Raw genomic sequence first — 21,796 nt, forward strand, 5'->3', positions numbered from 1 at the left:
GCTTTGCACCTTCAAACGCAGAATTTTATTTTTTTTTGGGGGGGGGGGAGGGGAGGGGAGGTTCCAAAGGATGTGGAATTTTGCAGAAGGGGTTTGGAGGATGGCTTTCAGTGCCAGAGAAATAAATGGCTGAGGACGGAGTGGCTGCAGTTGAGGGGCTCCTCCAGTTGAGGGTGCTCAAATGGCGCTGGTGGACTGCCCAGAGATCTACTGGGCCCCCTTCCCCAGTTTCTGAAGGCATGCCCTCAAGAGAGCAGATATATCCTCCTCCAAAGGAGCTCTGCACCCTCTGTCCTCCCAGTGACTTGTGGTTGTGCATACCACTCAGAGTCTCCAAAAACAGGAATTCTTCAAACCGCTGGGTGTAAAAATAGGCTCGGCAAATTTGGAAGGTAAAACTCCCCCCCGCCCTTGCTCTAGACTCCTGCCATATATAGCCATTCCATTCAAAGAGAAGATGATTCTGCCTCTGGGAATACGGCCATAATAGGCCGGGATGTTTTCTTTGTGGCCCATTCAGTACAGGAAGCAGAAGCTGACCTCTGTCTGGTGGGGCGGGGACATTTTTTTTTAATCCATTAAGCCAGTGGTGGTGAACCTGTGGCCCTCCAGATGTTCATGGACTACGATTCCCATCAGCCCCTGCCAGCATGGCCAACTGAACATCTGGAGTGCCATAGGTTCGCCACCATGGCATTAAGCTAATCATGTTGCTGTAGGTCAACCTCCCACTACCTGCCCAGACAAAGCCAGTTTCCCGGGCGCAGGAGAAGAATGAGACCCCCACCAAACTCTGATACTTCCCCATCCCTTTTGTGTCTTTTGTCTGGTCGAAGGAGCAGCAGTGGCGTCGTGGTTAAGAGCAAGGTGCACTCTAATCTGGAGAACCGGGTTTGATTCCCCGCTCAGCCCCTTGAGATGTGGAAGCTTATCTGGTTAACTAGATGAGCTTGTGGACTCCCAACTCATGCCAGCTGGGTGACCTTGGGCTAGTCACAGTTCTTCGGAGCTCTCTCAGCCTTACCTACCTCACAGGGTGTTTGTTGTGAGGGGGGAAATGGAAAGGAGATTGTCAGCCCCTTTGAGTCTGCTTACTGGAGAGAAAGGGTGGTATAAATCCAAACTTTTCTTCTTCTCTTTACTCCTTTCACCCTCACAACTGGGTCACCCAACAACTTCCATGGCTGAGTGGGGATTCAAACCTGGGTTTTCTAGTCTGATGCTTTAACCCCCTCTACCAGACTCTTCATTGTCCATTTTGTTTGTGCCCCATCTTTTATCCAATTACATCCCTTCATCTTTACACCGGCAGTACTGTTAGGCAAAGCAGTTTTATGGGCTGAGCGGAAGAGAGCAACAGAGGAGTTTCCCCCACTCTACTGATCCGTTTGCCTGCATTTATTGACATTCACACTTAGAATGTTTTAGGCCTAAGTAAAATAAATATTGCATCGCCGTGGCCCCTTGGAACAGAGTGTTAGGATGCTTGGCTCACATCTGCAGGACTTCCTTCCTGTACTGAATGCAACCGAGTTCCAACAATAGAGAACCGGTCAAGAGAGGCCAATGGCTGGGTGCCGCATCACAGATCTCTTTCGGAGGGTTTAAAGGCATTTTTTCATTTCCCTCCCCTAATTTGGTCACGTTTGTGAGACAGGCCGTCTTGCTTAACTTTTTCTTTTTAAAAGGGGAACAGGATGGGGGAGTCTTCCTTTGCAAGAAACTTCACCTGTAGGCAGGCCTGAAGTCTAACTTCCTGTGCACGAGGAAGCCGCGTTGTAAGAGAGAGCTGCTGTAACTTAGGAGTTAGCTTGAAAGCGGGGAAGAGGGGGCAGCTCGCAGGGGTGGAAACCACAAAGTTAATTTTTCTGGGATTACTGGCTTTGACTCACGTAATGAGGGGGAGTTTGAGACAGGCCCCGGGGGCGGTGAAAAGTGCTGTCAAGTTGCAGCCGGCTCATGGCAACCACCTCGGGGTTTCAAGGCAAGAGACGTTTGGATGTGGTTTGCCGGTGCCTTCCTCTGCCTAGGAACTCTGGAGTTCCTTGGTGGTCTCTAAGTACTAACCAGAGGTGACCCCAGGGGCATACCGCCATGGGGGACATATGGGGGCAAATGTTCCCTGGCGGCACCCATTTAGTCACGTGGGGGGGGGGAATCACCCCCTCACCCCTCCTCCTTCCCCTGGATCCTGCATGGCTGGCGCTCTCCAGGGAAGGAAGGGCCCACCCCTCTGCCGATAGGGCACTAGGCTGCCCACCCCAAAAATGCCGCTGGGCCAACCCCGCTTCTGCTCTGTCCACACACCTTCTGGGTAGCCCGCCGGGCGGCAGAGCAAGTTAGAAAGGTGAGTCCCACAGGCTCCTGGCCTTTGCCGGCCTCCAGCCCCTTTCCCCACCCCAGGGGCCGCCTGCGGAGAGTGGGGCACGGAAAACTTAGTTCTTGCCCCGGACTCCATTTTCTGTCGATACACCACTGGGTGACCCTGCTTAGTTTCCAAGTGCTGGACAGTCAGGCTAACCTGAGCTATCCAAGTTAGGGCCAAGCCCAGGAGAGTACCGTGTATCTTGAAATGAGACAAGGACGGTGAAAATCCAAAGGAAGGAAGAGAAGATCTAGGAGTGAATTTGCTGTAGGTGGGCTCTGGTCATTTGGAGTGGATGTATTCCAGCAGGGTCCTGGAGCAGAATTGTTGGCATCTCCACTGGAATTGTGTTGGCCCTGTATGAGACCCCGGAGAGAGTCACGGCCAGTCAGAGATTGTAGCCTTCCAGTTGACGGACCAACGGTAGTTTGTTCCACGTAAGCCTTGAAAGTGTCCAGAAATGCAGCTTACTGTCACTGAACATGGAGGTTCCCTTTTGCCATCATTGCCGCGAGCCACCAATGGAGCTTACCCTCTGTGGGTTTGTCTAGTCCCCCCTGTGAAGTCAGTGGCTAGCAACCATTGTGGCGGGAAACTTGTGTCTAATGCAGAAAAACCTCTCCTAAATCTCTTGCCAATTGACTTCGTTGGCTGGCTCCAAATTCTGCTGTAGTTGGAGGGGTACCTTGAGGGGTCTCCCCCCCCCCCCAGACCTTCTCCAACAGCTTTTAACCTTGAAGCTTCTATGCAGTCGACCTGAAACTGCCTTTCCATTATTAATGGGGCTGAAATAGCTCGGCTAAGGTGGTTCGGAATCGCTGTTTGCAGCGTGGCAGCCTGCGGCCAAGTTAAAAACGAAAGGGCAACGGAAAAGCTCAGCCTTGCTGGGTAAGGAAAGGATGCCGCTGGAATCAGAGGTGCCATTTGTGTGAAGCGGTTGGGGCTGAGTGGTTTGCGATTGCCAGGACTTCTGTCCTCCCACTTGAGATAAGCGGGCGTGTTAATCTTGCAGCATATTTTGAAACCAGAACCCTGCTGTGCCTTAAATCAATTGGGATCTGATTTATTGTGTTTTATTTGTCTCAAGTAGATAAATCTGCTTTTTAAAGGGCATGGCAAGGTGATTTTCCCATATGGCGGCACCCATTTAGTCACGTGGGGGGTGGGAAATCACCCCCTCACCCCTCCTCCAGAAGGAAGGGCTTGCCCCTCTGCCGATAGGCGCCAGGCCGGCCACCCCAAGGAATGCGCCTGGGCCAACCCCGCTGCTGCCCTGTCCGCACGCCTTCTGGGTGGCCAGATTTTCCCTCCTTTGTAAAAATCCTTTGGCAGTTGTGGGGGGAGGGGGATTAGAATTAAAATATATTGGGTTGGAAGAAAATTTAGTGAAGTACACTTTAATGTAGCTTAAATCTTGTACGTGATGTAAATATTGATTATATATTGCTTCCTATATAATGTTTGTTGCATTTAAGTGACCTAATTGGATCAGGGTAATATTTACCACAATGCAAGAGTAGGTTTCCCCACCTCCGGGTCCTCAAAAGGAAAAAGAGGGAAGAAACCCCCCACAAGACAAATGATTAGAACAAAAACAGAAAGGGGTGTAACATGGATGGTAAATATGTGCAAAAAGTCACTTAGAGCGCACTGATGGAAAATGATAAATGTGTTCATGTAATGTACACAATAGACGAGAACAGTGTCAGAGTTAGCTACTTTCAAAGTAAACAAACAGTATCAGAAACACCAAGGAACATACAAAAACGAATGCGTAACAATTGAAAGGGGATTCAGATACAGCTTGTCCAAATGTTCAGGTGACAGAATTCCCTGGTGGCATGCTAGTAACTCCATTTAAAACCTGATAAGTGCCCAGCAAATCTCCAAAAATTGTTAACAAGATATTAACCAGGATGGCGTTTTTAAAAACCCTTCCATTTACCAACCAAACACACAGTAGTGAATCACCAACTTTCTTCTCTTCCCCCTCCACAAAACTCCGAGAACAGTTCTACTTTGCAGCTGTTAGCCAAGTGCTGACTCACATCCTTTTATCAGGAACATTCCTGACATCTTAAAAGGGCAAAAACATTTCAGACGAAGAGAAATAAATCTAACTGGTGGTTCTAAGCATGTGTCCCAAATGCTTCCCTCCACAGCCAAATTTGATTAAAGATAAGGAGGAGTATGTTTATTAGTACACGCGCGTTCAGTGGCATAAAAAAAAGAGAAAACTATCGGAACGATGGTTTCAGTTTTAAAAAACAAGGTACAAGATGTGCCTCTGAGATCTTGTTCTTCTGTTACTGCAGTGCTGTGAAGTACTGGTTTTTAGGGAACGCATCGTTTTGTCAACACGCAATAAATTACATGTTTGTATGAATACACAGAAAAAGTGTGTCGAATTGGGTGCTTGGCAGTTAATGCAACTGCCACATTGGAAGCGCCCCTGAGGATCTGCAGCAAGGAACATAACTGTAAATCACAGGTCTCCAGCCTATGGCCCTCCAGATGTTCATGGACTACAATTCCCATTAGTTCTGCCAATTGGCCATGATGGCAGGGGCTGATGGGAATCGTACTCCATGAACAACCTATGGTGTCCAACCTATGCCCCTCCAGATGTTCACGGACTGCGATTTCCATCAGCCCCTGCCAGCACAGCCAATTGGCAGAACTGATGGGGATTGTAGTCCATGAACATCTGGAGGGCCATAGGCTGGAGACTTGTGATTTACAGTTATGGTCCCTATTCCTCATCTGTGTGAGCCAAAGTATTTTCCAATGAGTGACTGTGAAATCTGGACGTGCGCTTCGAAAGATCCAGTTGGGGAGAGACAATAGCCGTGACTAGTGGGGATATACAAGGTCAGTTCTGAAATAACTCACCAAAACAATACACAATACACAATCTGTTCGTGTATGTCCTTCCTTGTTGGTCCGTTCGGTGAGTTCTCTCTGCTCAGTGATTATCCAGATGTTCAGAAACATCACTTGGAAAGTACTGTACTGCTTCACATCATAGGTGGAAGAACTGCACGGTTGGGTGCACCTTTGTACCCAAACAACATTCAGGATCTTTCCTCCCCTTTTTCCTGGTGAGCAAGTTGTCCATGTACAGGGAGTCATAGAAACAAGAGAACATTTCCCATACTTTCTGGCCAGGACCATTTGCAAAGCTGTTCAGAGAGAGACTCCGGGATGCCACTGGGTCAGCCTGATGAAAATTGTGAAAACCTTTCTCCTCGCTGGCGCAGTTTTCCCTGAGCATTTATTTTATATCTTTGAAAATATTTCTACCCTGCTTTCCTATTTCTGTCTTCAAGGTATCTGATCAATAACTAAAACTAACAATGTGAAAAAGTGTTCCAAGTCTGATGCTTCAACCAGGGGTCTAAAACAACTATGTAAAACTAAGCTAAAATGTAAGCTCGTTCCCTGAAGGAACATTGAAATCAAGCAAATGTAGCTTGATGCTAAAACAGCGAAAGGGAAGAGGAATGGTACATTCTTCCTTAGAAGGCAGAGTTTCAAAGGCTTGGTGCCACCGCTGAAAAGGCCCCATCTCCATTAAGCAAGCCTGAGTTCGAAAGCTTGCTCAGACACGACAATCACTGAACTCAGAGCGCTCTCCCCCCCCTCTAAGTGTGCAACTTACAAGGTTGTTAAAATGAGGAAATGTCTTTCCACCACACCCAGTTAGAGCCACTCTGAAATTCATAAAAGATACAAAAGCAATCAAAAGAGGTTGCGAAATCTGAGGCCCGGCTAAAATGTCACCATGAGGTCTAGAATCTTCTGGTTTTTTTCACCTCTTTTTACAAGCATGCAAACCTCATGCCAATGTATGGGGGTAGATTGGCGTCAGGGGGCCGGCCTCCGCCGTGGGCCTGCTTTGCATCCCTAAATGGAAACAAGAATCAACCCTGCGAGGATAAAAGCTGTGAACTTTGAGGAAGTAGCTGTGGTTCCTGTTTTGTTTGAACACGCTGTTTGCAGATGGCTCCCCCCCCCCCGCCTTTTATGGCCAGCCTAGCTGGTTTCCCCTTTACAGCCAAAGAGCAGGGTCATAAATGGGCTAGAAAAAACTCAGCGCAAAAGAAGGGAGCTGAGTCGTTCCCGAAAGGCGGGGAGCAGTCAATTTTCCACTCCCTGTAGGACGGAATTCCAGCATCCCCCCCAGAAGGTGTTGATAACTGTTTGTGGCCTAAAGCACTTGGATGGGGGGGGAGTGTTATTTATTTTTATTTCTTTATATTTTAGATTTATTAGCCGCCCTCCCTTGGAGGGCTCAGGGCGGCGTACAACATAATATACTATTAATAACGTAAATTATACATTAAGATCAAGAACAATAGCTGTTTGTCCCACTCATCTTTTTCTTCTGAAGAACTTAGCAGGAAATAGTCTAGGTGAGGAAGGCATTCGATTCGTTGAAAGCTTGTGAAGCCACGGATGCCCCCTAGAGGCTGGAGGTGGAACATGTTCTTCCTTGCACGTGGGCCAGGCCAGTCTTCTCTGTATCGTTCCAATTTTAGTATATGTGCTTTCAATGCGAGCACACGACGGAATTCTTATCAGCCAAACGTCTCTCCCAGAAGGCCTGCATCTTTTATTGGAATCCTCCTGTGGATTCGCCAGTAACCAAGACCCGCCCACGCGTCAGCTGGCTGTCATCAGTGCCATGGATGTTTGGAAACCTCCCCCTCCTAAGGCGGCATCTTTTGCTCTCTGTCTGGCAGTCCACGGAGCTTGAAGGCAGCCCTGATTAACTGTCCCCTCTCCCCCTCCCTAAAAGCCAGTATTTCTGGCTAAATCATTGTTGGCAACAGGAGAATGGCAAACCCCGGTTAACATTAACCATAGCTCAAGGCAGTCGGGGCCATGGTTGGTGGCTTGAGTGGAGGGCACACAGACAGGAGGGAGCACGTCATCTTCCGCCTGCTCTGAGTCTCTTAATCATGTTTTTATGTCTACACTGACCTGAGGCACCCGTGCTGTGCCTCGCTCCTCCCACCCCTTCAAAGCCAAACTAAAATGCTTCCTGCTCCCTTCTGCTCCAGTTGGTTCTTTTCTTTGCTTCATACCCCGTGGCTCCTTGGAGAAGCTGCTAGTCAGAAACGAAGGAGGTGCCACCAATTGCGAGGACGGCTGAGTTCAGCAAGCTCTGTGGCCGACAGTAGGACCGGCCCTCCCCTCCCCTCCCTTCCATGTGGGGAAGTTTCCCGCAAAGATAGAGAAAGACACGCAGAATGTGAGCGATTCCCCTTGCCCCAGCTTGAGCCCAGAGGCAGGTATCACACAGTCGCCAGCCCGGCCACGAGAGGGTTGCTGACCAAAGAATAAATTCTGCGTTTGCACAGCAGCAGAAGTGAAAAAGGCGCAACGTGCCAGCGGCCTGAAGCGCGTGTCCCGTTGTGCAACCTGCTTTCCCACCACAGGGCCCAGGAAGCAGCTTGCAGACAGACGTGGAAGTGTCCCCCACTGAGCCAAGCACTGTGCAAGCTCTGTGAAGGACAAAACAGGAGGGTCTACTCTACCTGTACGTGTTGCAACAGGCAGCGTCAGCAAGCTATGCGTTGCCTTTTATGGCAAAAGAGTCCGTTTGCACACCGGAATAAGAGTAAGATAGCCCTATCAGCATAATTCTTAAGGCCTGCTATCAGGCAAGGGCGATTACTGGAAACAAAGGGTAGGAGTGAGTAGTGCAGATATGGAGGCTGTGGGGAAGGGCAAGGATTTTTTGGAAGGGGAGGGTTACAGAGCATGTGCCAGGCCTTGCCAAAAGTCCCTCAGTGGTCCCTCAGGTCTGGTATTATCTGCTCTGATTACCAGTGGCCTTCACACGTTGTCAGGCAGGAGAGTTTCCCCAGCTCAGCTACGATAAGAACATAAGGAAGAGCCTGCTGGATCAAACCAGAGTCCATCTAGTCCAGCACTCTGCTACTCGCAGTGGCCCACCTTGGGGAGCTCACAGGAAGGATGTGAAAGCAATGGCCTTCTGCTGCTGCTGCTGCTGCTCCCGAGCACCTGGTCTGCTAAGACATTTCCCCTCTTTCCCATCTCTAGATGCCTCTGATTAGAAGTGAGCGGGCCCACGAGAGAGGATTGGGAGATGTTGCTTGGATACTTCTGCCTGCTTGCTCAGGCCTCATTCCATGGTGGAGTGTGTTCTTCCTCCAACAGTGGGAGTTTTGCTGTTCACGTGTCTTTCGTGAGCCCTCAGCAGTGGGGCAAAGACAGATTCTGAAACAGCCAAGCCTGTACCTCTTACATTTCATGGCCTTCAGAATTCCATTCTTTGCAGCAGTGGCGTAGTGGTTAAGAGCAGGTGCACTCTAATCTGGAGAGACGGGTTTGATCCCCCACTCTGCCACTTGAGCTGTGGAGGCTTATCTGGGGAACTAGGTTAGCTTGTGCACTCCAACACATGCCAGCTGGGTGACCTTGGGCTAGTCACAGTTCTTTGGAGCTCTCTTAGCTCCACCCACCTCACAGGGTGTTTGTTGTGGGGAGAGGAAGGGAAAGGAGCTTGTAAGCCACCTTACAGGAGAAAAAGGTGGGGTATAAATCCACACTTCTTGTATGCTCAGAGCCACCCACGCTGCCCATAGCCCTTCCCCTGAACGCACCAGGTAGGGCATGCAGCTGGGAGCCCGAGTGGTGTAATGCTGTCAAATGAGCAGGCCCTGAAAGGGCTAGCAGTAGTGGGTAATGTTTGAGTTTGAACACCTCCGTGTGACTTTTTAAAAATCTCGCTGTGGTTTTTAAGTGACCGAGAGATCCAGTATTTTTTTTCCAGAGGCCTTGGTATCGTTTCCAAGTAACTGTGAAGAGCCGCGATAATCTCACAATATCCTTGGTGCTCTGGCAGGCTTCAGTTGACATAATCCGCTTGGGTCTCAGGGAGATGGAAGCCTGCCCAGACAGCTTCCTGATTCACGTCAGCAGTCAAGAGCTTCCCAAAGCACTTATCCCGTCTAGGGAGGGTTGGCCTCTATCTTCCTGGGCTCCACAGCTGTCGGCGGCACGTTTTTGTCATCTTAGCACCCTCTTTGGCAGAGTTACCAGAGTGTTTTATGAGTTAGGAAAAGGCACCGGCTGTTACTGCTCTGAGGCACAAGGTGGCAGCATTCGCTGTCCCAACAAACTGATAGCTGAAGAGCTGGGAATCCAAAGCTTTGAATTCAAGTGTTACGTACCCGCCTCTAGATAAAAGTGTAATATTCACGAGGATCTGGCTTGATATCTCTCTCTCTCTCCCTCTTCCCCTTTCGACCATTGCTTGTATCATTTGTTCCGTTGCTAACCAGAGACTGCAGATTCAGTCTTTTCTTGTCAGAGTAGCACTTCCCCCAGAAGAACCAGGCATGCAAATTAAAGGTGGTATAGTAGTGGTGGAGATCCTCTGACGCATGGCAAGCTTTGGCCTGCATTGGGCATCCCTTCAGTGGAATTATCCAGCCACAGATATCTGTGGGACTGCTAGACTGTTGCAGCTAGACTGTTGCAGTGTGCTTTGTGCAGGGCTGCTCTTGAAGACTGTACAAAAATGTCAACTAATGCCAAAGAAAGCACCCTGGCTTGTTTCCTGGTGTGAATTATTGGTAGTGACATCTCTCCAGTTTAGAAAGGTCAGCCTAGGCTTCCAGACTCGGTTCAAGAGCCTGGTAATGATTTATCGAGCCCAAGTACTTGGAGGACTGCCTGCTCCCATAGTTTTAGAGGTCGCCCTGGCTGGATGTTTGAAGGGTAGGGGATGAACTTAGATCAGCAGATCTGTACGGGAAGCAGAAGTGGGAGGGAGGGAAAAGAAGGGATGCTTTCTGTGAAACCCCACCCAAGATTTTCATCCCACCGGCATTGGTTGTATTCTGTCTCTTGCTCCGCTTTTAAAACCATGCCTCTTTTCCCCTGCACTTGGACTGAGTCTGTGTCTGGCTCCTCTCCTTGCAGCAGCCATCTTGCGGTTGCGCTAAACAGAATCCCAAAAGTGCCCACCGGCTCAGAAAGGTTGACGATCCCTCAGTTAGCATCTCTTTCCCCACCCCCTCCTTTAAAAACTGGACTCTTGGAAGCCAAGGTCAAGCGTAGTCAAAGCACAGAGATTTCAGATGTTGCGTTGCAGCCTTGGCGATTAGGACTCTTGGTGCCATTTGCCGGCATGTTTTTCAGCCGCTCCACGGAGTGTTTGTTTTTTAAATCCTCCAGGAAACCTGCAGGAAGTGCCAAGGGTTGTGGAAGGAGCACATGAACCTGACCTGTGAGCAGCTGGCCGAGAAGGATGACATAAAATACAGGACATCTATGTAAGTAACTCACCAGAGAAGCATCTCTGGCGGTTGGACAGTCAGGATCTTAATTCGCAGGGCAGGAACATATAGGAGGATGTGGTCCTTCAGATACTCCCGTCCTGAGCCACGTAGGGTTTTAAAGGTTGGAAACCACACCTTGAATTCCCGTCCACCCAAAAAAGGTCGCCCTGCTCTCTCTTCATTTGTGAGAGTGAAATGGGGAATGTGGAAACCAGGCGAGCCTTTCTTGAGGCCCTCAAAGAAAGGCCAGGATAAAAACATGGCAGCCGTGGATTTTACCAGGTCAGAATAAACACCTTGCAATCCCCTTTTTCTGAATTGCATCAGCGACTCCTTTTTAGTTGATCCGATAGTTTTAAATTGATTAAGAGCCATCTGTACCTGCTCTTTGGGGTTACTTTAGCAGACTTAAAGGGGGTGGGGAATCCTTATAAGCTTCCCAGTCAGATTTGTTTATTTGTCTATTTAATTTGTTCACCTCCCCCCCCCCCCCCGCCTTTCTCGTTCAGTGGCAACTCACAGCCGCTGTCAGCGTTCTCCTCCATTTGCATCCCCACAACGTTCCTGTGAGGTAGGTTAGGCTGAGACAGTGTGACCAATCCATGGTCACCCATTAAGTTTCTTAATGGAGACCCAGCGTGGCATGGTGGTTAAGAGCAGGTGCACTCTAATCTGGAGAACCGGGTTTGATTCCCCGCTCTGCCACTTGAACTGTGGAGGCTTATCTGAGGAACCAGATTAGCTTGTGCACTCCAACACGTGCCAGCTGGATGACCTTGGGTTAGTCACAGTTCTTTGGAGCTCTCTCAGTCCCACCCACCTCACAGGGTGTTTGTTGTTGGGGGAGGGGGTTGTAAGGAGATTGTAAGCCCCTTTTAGTCTCCTTACAGGAGAGAAAGGGGGGATATAAATCCAAACTCTTTTTCTTCTCTGGCACAGAGAAGCTGGGTCTTCACATACCACTCTGACACGCTCAGTCACTACACTATACCAGTTCTAAGTGCCTGATGGCAGTTCTTGTTACAGGCAATCAGCCGCAGGCCTGTTCAGGGTCCCCATCATGCTTTGGAATACCTTGAGGGGAAGAGGTTTTCATCCATAAGTTCCTGCGTTTTAGTTCACAGGCAACATGTGCTTCATCATTCAGCCGCGTTTCATTCCCTGTTGGGGAAAGGAGAGGGAGAGGCTTAATGCAAAAGCAGTGGGAAGCGGCTTCAGATATCTTTTTAACAGAGTTTATTTACCTCGGGGAGCCGATGCGGCGCAGCTGAGGCCTTGACAATAAAACTTCCTGTTTGAACACAGGAAGCGCAGCTGGAGATCAGAGCCAGCTTCCTGCTCTGCTGAGAGTTTCCTGTTGGCAGGATGAGCCAGGGATTGACTGGGACTGGGACCTTCCACACGCCAAGAGCTCTTCCTCTGAGCCACAGCCCTGAGCCACAAATCCATCCACTGTTCAAAGCATGCACAGTATTATCCCAAGAGCTCCAGAGAACTTCCTTCTTGGATAGAACCCTGCTTGTTTCAGTGGCTCCTTCACTGTCTAGAGCAACAGAGGATACCAGAAGGATTGGTGAAGGGGGTAATCTGCATGGGGGAGGCGGAAAGCTCTTTCCAGCCCCCCCCCCCCCCCCAGCTTCCCGGTGTTTACAGACTAGAATAGCCCAAAAAAATCCTTTTGAAGCAACTCGGTAACCAAAGCAACCAGAATTGATCTCGAAAACCTGCTCAGGGCAGGGCAGAGTTTACATTTCCTGCACCTTCCATTAGCTCAGCTGTATGTTCTCTGTCTGTCACCATAAGAACCTGTCTGCCCTTCAGAGGAGTGGGGCGTCTTTGTCTAAATTTATGTTCTGCCGTTTGATGGTAGTTATACTTTGGTTCCATGTAGCGCCTCCGCCAGCGGCGAAGGAAACTGGAAATTCTGCCTCACGTGGGAATGCAGAGAGACTGCGATGGACTTCTGAGCATTTAATATGCCTCCAGCTCATCCTAAGTTAATTCTGAGTCAACATTGTTTGAGGCCTCCGTGGAAACCTTCCTGGTTCTTGAAGGAGGGGTGAATTGGAAGCCTCCACTCCCCCTTCTTTGCTTCCCTGGGAAATGCTTAAGAGTTGAGGGGACAGCCATAGAGACAGTTGCTTAGGAATGGTGGGGAAGCTGTGGATTATATGTGTATATCATATACATTGATAACATGTGTCGATATAAAAGAAAAAATGGGGAGGGAGGAAGCTTGTTTTCTTCTGCCCTAGAGACCAGGACACCGAGTAATGGATTCAAGGTGCAGGAAAAGAGATTCCACCTAAACATTTGGAAGAACTTTCTGACGGTCAGGGCTGTTCGACAGTGGATTTCACTGCCTCGGAGTGTGGTGGAGTCTCCCTCTTTGGAGGTTTTTAAGCAGAGGCTGGATGAACATATGTCGGGAGTGCTTTGATTGTGTTTTTCTGCATGGCAGGGGGTTGGACTTGATGGCCCTGGGGGTCTCTTCCAACTCTGTGATTCTGTGCTTCTGTATAAATAATATATGGAAGGTGTCGTTTTGTGCTCTTGCCCCCCCTTAAAAAAATGGTGTGTAGGGCCCCTTCCACACATGCAGAATAATGCACATTCAATCCACTTTCACAATTGTCTGCTATTCTGCTTTTTGCTATTCCGCCCAGTAAAATCCAGCTTCAAAGTGCATTGAAAGTGGATTGTGAGTGCCTTGTTTTGCATGTGCGGAAGGGGCCTAGGTTTGGACTTTCTGCATACCAAGTAGGTGTTCCTCCACTGGGCCAAATGCAACTTCCTCCTGACCCTTCGTTCCTTCCCCTCCTTCTGATTTGTCTGCTGCAGAGAAGAGAAGATGACGGCAGCCCGCATCAGGAAATGCCATAAATGCGCCACCGGCTTGATCAAGTCCGAAGGTTGCAACCGCATGTCGTGTCGCTGCGGGGCCCAAATGTGCTACCTCTGCCGAGCCGCCATTAACGGGTACGACCACTTCTGCCAGCACCCCCGCTCCCCAGGAGCCGCCTGCCAGGACTGCACAAAATGTTCCCTCTGGACAGACCCCACGGTAGGTGTCTCTGGTAGATCCCTGCAACACTCCCTAGCTGTGTGGATTCAATTCTGGCTTCAGTTTGTGCTAAAAAAGGTAGGATCCTTTGGCCCTTGTGCTTTGCACTCTCGATGTCTGTGAAAATGTTGGCCAGAGGAGGTTGTTGTCAGAACAAAACCTACTGCAAAAGGAACATATGCACTACTGTGTGAACAGCTAAATGTAGTGTCTGTAAAGGTTGTAAATAATGTACATACTGTCATACCGATTTTGGAAGGGGTGTCAGAACATGTCTTTAGATGAGCAAAATCTAAATGACAGCTGGACCCTCCTAGCCAGTGCTGTGTGCAGATTAGGACCGAGTGCACAGCTTGAACCGTGTGCAAAACCTGACAAGGTGAGGGCACCTGATTAGTACCACTTTTGTATATAGTTAGCACAGACAGCAGAGTGAGGTGTGCCTGCAAGACATCTGTGGTCTGGCGAAGCACTTTGTCAGTAGATAGCAATAAATAGAACTGCACTGGTGACTGTGTGTCTGTCAGTTCTTGTCTACATTGCGCACTGCAAGGTGGTCTACTCCGAGTAAATCCGCTGCTTCAACAGTTGTGTCTGAACATTACCTGATAGGACACCTTTTTTTGGAGATGTCACAGGAAGTTTGAGAGAACTCACTATTTCAAGCTAGTGTGCTGTCTGTCTTTTGTACATATTTTTAAGGGCTGTTTTTATATACATGACTTAAAATAGGGCCAAGGGAATCCTTATCTCTTAGGCCTGCCATTTGGATTAGCTGATTAAAATTGGTACTTGTGTGCTAATGAAGCGAAGCCGTGCCTTTTGACACGTCTGTCTTCAGGGAGCCCTTTCTGTGTTAATTTGTCTGCCAAGGAACCTCTGAGAGTCACAAGGGGTTCTGGGGACAGTTCTTGGGTGCGCACAAATGGGCAGCCTTGTGACATGAACTCGGGGTATGCACAAGTGTGAAGTCAGTCTTTTGTGATGCTGTACTGAGAGGTAACTGCTGCAAGTAAGACTTAGAAATCAAAGAATGCCACATCATTCATGGATGTGTTTCCGGGTGCCCATTCACTTTTTGACCTAGCAGTTCTTTCCCTGAAGCAAAGAGCCAATCCTGTCTTTCTTTCGTATTACTGGAGCAGGAGGTGCTTAAGAAGATGCCAGGAGACATTACTTCTGAGTGGGCAGGGAGCTCCCATTGAGAAACAGCTGTGTCCATCGTAGCAGGATGCTTGGGTTAGAACCTCCTGTGGAAGCCATTTTGTGATGTCTCGACTCCCATGGCAGCCATTTCATGTTGGTGCTCAATCCCAGTTCTTGAAATTTTGAAAGTTTCTGCACCCTAAATATGATCAGGGACATGGCCTCCCATTTAACTACCTGGGGTGGGGAATTGCCATCCTCCAGTCCCTGGTTGATGCTCTAGGAATTTCCTTTAGTCTCTGTGGTAGAGGGAAGGCAGCCTAGAGCATCAACCAGAAGTGACACCGCATCATCCCCACACTCTGTTGTCCTCAAGCACTGCCACCTAAATCTCCTAACTAGCCGAGCTTTGTTGGGAACTCTAGTGAGGACCCTTGTCATAAAGTGACAGAACTTGATAGGCCCCAAACACCCCTTTAACCAGCCAGTCTGCCGTAAAGCAGGGACCTCCTGTCCTGGAACCAGCAGTCCAGACTCTGTGCATGTGCTCCTCCTCTTCCCATACAAGTGTGGTATATCCCATGAACAGTAGTACCACTTTTGATGGTGGTAAGAGAAAAAGAAGCCACCGACTTCAGACCAGTGGCTTTTGGTGGTTCTCGGCTGTTGCTTGTTAATCCATGTGGTGGAATACATGGCCAGCCTTCTGAAATGGTTTGTTCCCCTCCCTCCGAACGCGCTCTCCTTCTGCCACTCTGGATCTGACCAGCTCTCTGCTTTCTATTTCATGTTGCATCTGAGAAATCCAGCTAACAACAGGGTCTTTGCGCCTGGCGATTCAAGCTTTCCCAGTCAATGCAGGGAAAAATTTAGTCAGACCTTCCTCTTCTCCTTCTGAGAGTCTGCCTCCATGAAATCTTTTTTTAAAAGCTTTATTGGTAACAGCCGAGCCCACACAGGCACAAGAAATGAGGTCTTTTGGTCGCTTCTACAAGATGAAGAAACCAGCACTGCTTATTTCTTTAAGTGCCAGAAAAAGTCCCCCCACCCTGAAAGAATTAGCCCGTCTCCCCTTCTTCTATAATAGACTGATATACAAAAGATAGGTAGACAGACTTCTTTGCTAGCATTTTTATACTTGATGGGGTAAAATCCATCCTTCGGTTGAGGATGCCACAGTGCTTGGAGATTCAGAATCTTTCTCCCATTTTTCTTTACTGAGCTTGAATCTGTGCTCTTTTTCTTTCTTTCTTTATCTGTAAACACAGGCACTTCAAGTGCTGCGAGAAGGAGTGAAATCCGGGTCTTTCTCCCCATGCTGTGTGGGTGGCATTTTGCCTCCCACCGCAGTGGGAAGAAATCGTCCTGATCCCAGGAGAATTCTTGTTTAGGGCCCAGTCTGGAACTTTTGACAAAAGGCTTTGCATCGTGTCGTCTTGGTTGTTTTCGAAACCTTCTCGCCGTGCCCTGTTTTCTGATCCTGGTCCTTGCCAAAATGGCATCCCCGTTTCAAGTCCTGTCCTTTTCCTTTCAAGGATTCCTTTTTAAACTTAGATTGCCCCCAAGCACCACAGATTCTTCACTGCGGGGAGACAGAAGGCTGCCTGGTCACTGATAAGCACGCTGCCCCCAGCCATTTCCACACACATCCTGGACCACCTCCTCAGAGACTAAGCGTGGCCTGGACAACTTAAATGTGCCCCTGTTCTGTAATATGGCCCAACTTGTGAGATTTAATAGTTCTCCAGATCTTTTTTAAAAAGTGATTTAAAACCAGTTTGCTTTACCAGCACACCCAACATTTGGATCTTTTGCAAACAAATGCACACAGTATTCAGGATGCGGGCCGGTCCCTTCCTTAGCATGAGCATTGCTCATTTCTTCTTCCCTAGGTGGGGCCTCTGTTCCCACCAGTTCAGTCCTGATTTTTGGTGCTGCAAAATGCAAAATTTCTCCTGGCTTAAAAAAAACCCAAACCCTTAATAAATATAAAAAATTCTCCCCCTCGTTCTAGCAGGATAGGTTTTCCTGCCTCTGGGAAATAACCACACAGGGCTGCGCAATATTGATTGGCAGGCAGCTTCCTAGCACTGGCTAGAGGAAGAACGTCTTTACTCGACAGATAATGAACTTATGGAATTCACTCCTGCAAGATGCGGTGATAGCTTGATTGCTCCTGGCTTAGACAGCTTTTAAAAAAGGATTAGACCTGACTCATGGAGGGGGAGGAGATGTCTGCTGTTGGTCTGCTAAGTTGACAGTAACAAGAACACTAGAGTGGAATTTATTTTGGCTGTAAAGCCAGCACTAAAATTCTCACTTCCCCTAACCCTGGTTTCCTCCTTTCGTACCAGTACCAGAGCTTGTCGTGTTTCAATCTGCTTGGACAGGTGTGATTTTTTTTTGTAACTTTAACAGCTTCCTGTGTATATTGTTTTATTTTGCTTAAACAAACGCATCAATCTTCCTAGTCCTTGCCGGTTTGTATTTGGGAGAGAGGCAGGAAACGAGGGAAACAAGTAAACATCCTACTTTGGAGGGTGGGGAACCCTGCCCCAAAAGAGGTATGATAAAAGAAGAGCCCGCATGGAAAATTCAACATGCAGCAGAGTACAAGGAAGCAGGCAGAACTATTTAAAAAGAATAAAACGACAAATCGCTGGTTAATAAAGAATAAAACAGCAAATAGCTGGTAACAGACAGCTGGTAAAACCAAGAGCAGGCTGTTTCGGTTGGCTCCAACTCAGAGCAAAGACCCACTAGAAAAAGCTAGTTTTTAATTTTCTTCTGGAAGTTAGAAGGGGAAGAGGTCAAAACTGCACAATCTTGTGAATCAGGAAAAAAAATCTCCTTTTCCTTTAAGGCCTTTGAGGTGGATTAGAGAGCCAATTTGTGGGTCAGATCACCAACTGACTGCTTTGCAGGAATGTTCTAGTTCCTGTTTGCGTGACTCGATCCTCTCTGCGCACCCGAACATGAAGCAGTGGCCTTTGAACTGCTTCTCTCTTCCTGTCTTTCCTCGGAAGCGAGGTCCCCAACCCAGCATGTCTTTTGGGAGGGGAGAAAAGGAGGACGCTTGTCTGACCTGGGATGCAGGATGGGGATCTCTGCGTTTCCTCTGTGACTTTGCTGCCAAACTCATCTCAGCTCTTCACACCATGTTGGCACACCATAGTTCAGCTCAGAAGGAAGCATGTGGTGTGTGCCCTTTTTGAGGAGATGCAGGCCGACAAACAGGAAGGCTTCATTACCTCCGCAGGACCCCACCAGTATAGCTAACGTTGCTTCAGCTGCTTGGTTGACCAATGGGAGGGAGCAGGAATTATAACTCTTTCAGTCCAGAGATGCTCTAAGCAAGCTTTTTCCAACCCAGCGGCAATGGAGAACATGAATCTGTTTTTAAAATAGACAATGGAAGGGAAATCCGTAGAACACATGACAATTTGGACAGTGAACCGGTTCAGATTTCTAGAAAAAGAAGAAGAGTTTGGATTTATACCCTGCCTTTCTCTCCTATAAGGAGATTTAAGGTGGCTTACAAACTCCTTTCCTTTCCCCACAACAGATGCCTTGTGAGGTTGGTGGAGCTGAGAGAATTCAGAGAGAACTGTAATTAGCCCGAGGTCACCCAGCAGGAATGAAGGAGTGTGGAAGCACATCTGGTTCACCAGACAAGCCTCCGCCACTCAGGTGGAGGAGTGGGGAATCAAACCCGGTTCTCCAGATTAGAATTCACCTGCTCTTAACCATTTCAGCATGCTGGGACTTTTCTAGCCATTGGACATCCCTTACTTGATTTCTGGAGCTCTGTTTTTGCCCCCTGAAGGCATTTGAAGAGAGAGCCAGCCAGCCAAGCAGGGCTGTCTGGGGCTAGCTTATAAGGGCTTCTCGGAGTTTAGAGTTTTGATTGATACTCTGCCTTTCTCTCCTGTAAGGAAACTCAAAGGGGCTTACAAACTCCTTTTCCTTCCTCTCCCCACAGCAGACACTTTGTGAGGTCGCTGTGGCTGAGAGAGTTCCAAAGAATTGTGACTGGCCCATGGCCACCCAGCAGACTTTGTGTGTAGGAGAGGGGAAGCAAATCCAGTTTGCCAGATAAGAGTCCACCACTCATATGGAGGAATGGGAAATCAAACCCAGTTCTCCAGATTAGAGTCTACCTGCTCTTAACCTGTACACCACACTACCCAGCTTGGCTCACTCCAGGATCCCATCTGTACCTTTTTCCACATTGAGGGAAGGAGCCTAGAATCCAGTTCATAAGTTTTTTCTGGAGACGCCTGCTTTTTGCAGGCGGTGCCCCGGCAACCCATGCTCTGGCAAGACGGGCTGAGAAGATCAATGAGCGTGGTTGCCTTTCCGCTCCTCTTTCCATTCCCTGGCACTGAACAATTTTTGGGAAGTAATTTGTTTTTAAGCCGCTAAGTCAGAAAAGTAATCGGAAGGAGAGGAAAAACCTGACTGGAGGTAGCACTGTAGAATCGGCTTCACTTCCCCTCCCCCCCTCCCCGAGCCACACCTCCCAGAGGAAGGGAAACTTGGCCAGGCTTCCAGACATGCTGAACTGCACCAGATCCCAGTCGGGAAACTGGCGGTACTCTCCCGTGCGTCGTGTTGCAGAGGCAGCATATTTCCGAGGCGTCTCTCCCTACAAATCCAGAAAACTTTCCACATTTGGAAAATTATCTGTGCAGGAAGGCACTAAGCTGGGGAAATGGAAACAAGATGTGCACAAGTTTTGTGTCTTCCAGGATGGCAGCGTGCTGTCTGTCTTAGCTACGGCGCAGCTTTTATCACGCACGCATGAACACCACTTCCGTAGTGACAAAACCACCCCAAATTTTGCACCCAGGTTATTGTAGGAGCGGCCTGTGGTAAGCGCCACTCCCAAAGCGACTCACTTCATTCCCCTCTTTTCCATTTTATCCCCACACCAACCCTGAGCAGTCGGTTAGGCAGAGGGAGCATATGGCCCGCCTGAGGTCACCCAGCAATCTTCCATCGTGGCAATGGGGAGGATTTGAACTTGCCTAGCCTAGCCACTATACCACACTGTCAACAGCTGTGCGTACACCTATTCACCAAGAAATGGGTAGCTCTGCTGTTCTTAAGGGCCGACAGTTGAATATTCCACTTCAAGATAGAACACGTGCATATTGTCAGGATACTGTTGAGACCCACGAGCATATTCTGTTTTCTTGCCCGAGGTACGCGTTACCTAGCTCTCCCTACTTGTCCCGGCTCTAGGGAACAAGAAAAGTTGTTCAGAGCATACAAAGACTATTCATCTGCTGAATAATAGCGACAGCGGGATAACTGGAAAAACCACTGAATTTTTATTAAAAGTGCTCAAGTCCAAGACGTAACGGAAGTCCAAGACGTAACGGAAGTCCAAGACGTAACGGACATCCATCTTCTTTACCAACCTTACATGCTTTGTCCCATTTTAACACCCGCTCTATCCTGTATTTTGTTCTATTTTTACTGATATGCCTAATAAAGGTCAGTTGAAGTGTGGTAGCTCCTCAGCTTTAAAACAGAGATTATTGGACCTGGAATACCAAAAGCTGTTCCCTGCGCAACCACCTGCTTGCTCTCCTGCTATATCAAAACTATCAGCCTCTTACAGAAGGACGTCTCATTGCTTCCTTAACTTATACCGTCCCTCGCATTGTGGATCCTTTATGTTGGGCCATTTCAGTGTTCTTCCCTCGTGGGTATCGACCGGAAAATACCAGAGGGTCCTGCTGCAGGAGAAAAACACATCTGTGTTCATCGTCGTGGGCATCCTGTGCAGGCCGGCCACTGTCTGATTGCAAAGCTTTCCTTCAACTATGGAGATGCTTGTTTTGACGCAGCAAGTTCGCAGCTCTTGGCTGCTCGTCACAGGACATGCAGCCACATAGAGAAAGCTGTGCTGATCCAGTCGGGTTCGATAGCATAGCGCCTCCTTTGCTTTCAGAGGGTCCCAGATTGAATCTCCAGTCAAAAGATCTCTTTCTCTACCCAAGACCCCAGAAACCTGTTCCCAGTCAGAGGAGGCAGGGTGGATCCACAGGGACCAGTTGGTCTGACTCCTTAGGAGGCAGGCGTCAGGGATGTTCAGACCATTTGGGATCCAACACCAACCTGCCGGACGCTCGCCACGTTCTCTTTTTCCGTCCACTTCTGCGCATCTTCGCTTGCACGTGTGGACGAGGGGGAAGCCACAGCGGAAAGCGTCCACCCGCGTGGTCAAACGCCCTGTCTGAATCGGTTCTTCTCGAGGGCGCGCTTCCTCCCCTTCCGCCTTCCTCCAAGATAAAATCTCAATGGCCTCTTTCCTCGGCTACCAGAGCCGGGCGCTTTCCATTGACGTCCCCGTCCAGCCGCGGGGGCATTAGCCGCTGGGAGCCGCTGCTTTAATCTAAATATTTAATGGTCGAATGCTATTTAAAAGATTAACAGTGCCTCGGCAGCTCCCGGGAGGGGAGGGGGAGGAAAGAGCACGCTCGCTGCCATCTGTTTTGCCGAGCCGGGGAGCTTGCCGGAGGATCAGTGTTCTGTCTGTAAGCGGCTTAGTCATGCTCGGCAGTGTGGGTGAGGATTCCATACAAGGGCTAGCAAGTTGTCAGCAGTGCGCCGACACACCTGCTGTTTGGTCTCTTCTTCCTCCTCCCTCCCCCAGCCCTGGCTTCACCACCTTCCAAAGGGATCGTGGCTGTCAGTGGGAAAAACGCCGCCCCGCCATCTGTACCCAAAGGAGGAAAGAACTCAGCCACAGTCGCTTCAAACCTTTTTCTGCTCACAGTGGTTATTGGTTGGGACTTGGCGGTTGCCGCTTACAGCTGTTTCACTGCCGGAGCACAGGAAGCCTTGCAAAACCGGACAGGATTTTGTCTTTTAAAACAGGCTTCTAGTTCC

At 48.9% G+C, this 21,796-nt stretch overlaps 1 protein-coding gene and 1 pseudogene across 2 annotated transcripts in view; one reads left to right on the forward strand and one right to left on the reverse strand.

Annotated features, from left to right (window-relative positions):
- RNF216 (ring finger protein 216) overlaps positions 1-21,796 on the forward strand; it is a 51,935-nt gene that overhangs the window by 22,904 nt on the left and 7,235 nt on the right. For both annotated transcript variants that reach the window (XM_048493919.1, XM_048493920.1), the window contains 2 exons: positions 10,580-10,677; positions 13,525-13,747. In XM_048493919.1, coding sequence (XP_048349876.1) covers positions 10,580-10,677; positions 13,525-13,747 — 321 coding nt within the window. The remainder of the gene's footprint in view (positions 1-10,579; positions 10,678-13,524; positions 13,748-21,796) is intronic.
- LOC125432261 lies at positions 6,855-6,930 on the reverse strand (annotated as a pseudogene).

The sequence above is a fragment of the Sphaerodactylus townsendi genome, linkage group LG04 (assembly GCF_021028975.2).
Source record: "Sphaerodactylus townsendi isolate TG3544 linkage group LG04, MPM_Stown_v2.3, whole genome shotgun sequence".
NCBI classification, from domain to species: domain Eukaryota; kingdom Metazoa; phylum Chordata; class Lepidosauria; order Squamata; family Sphaerodactylidae; genus Sphaerodactylus; species Sphaerodactylus townsendi.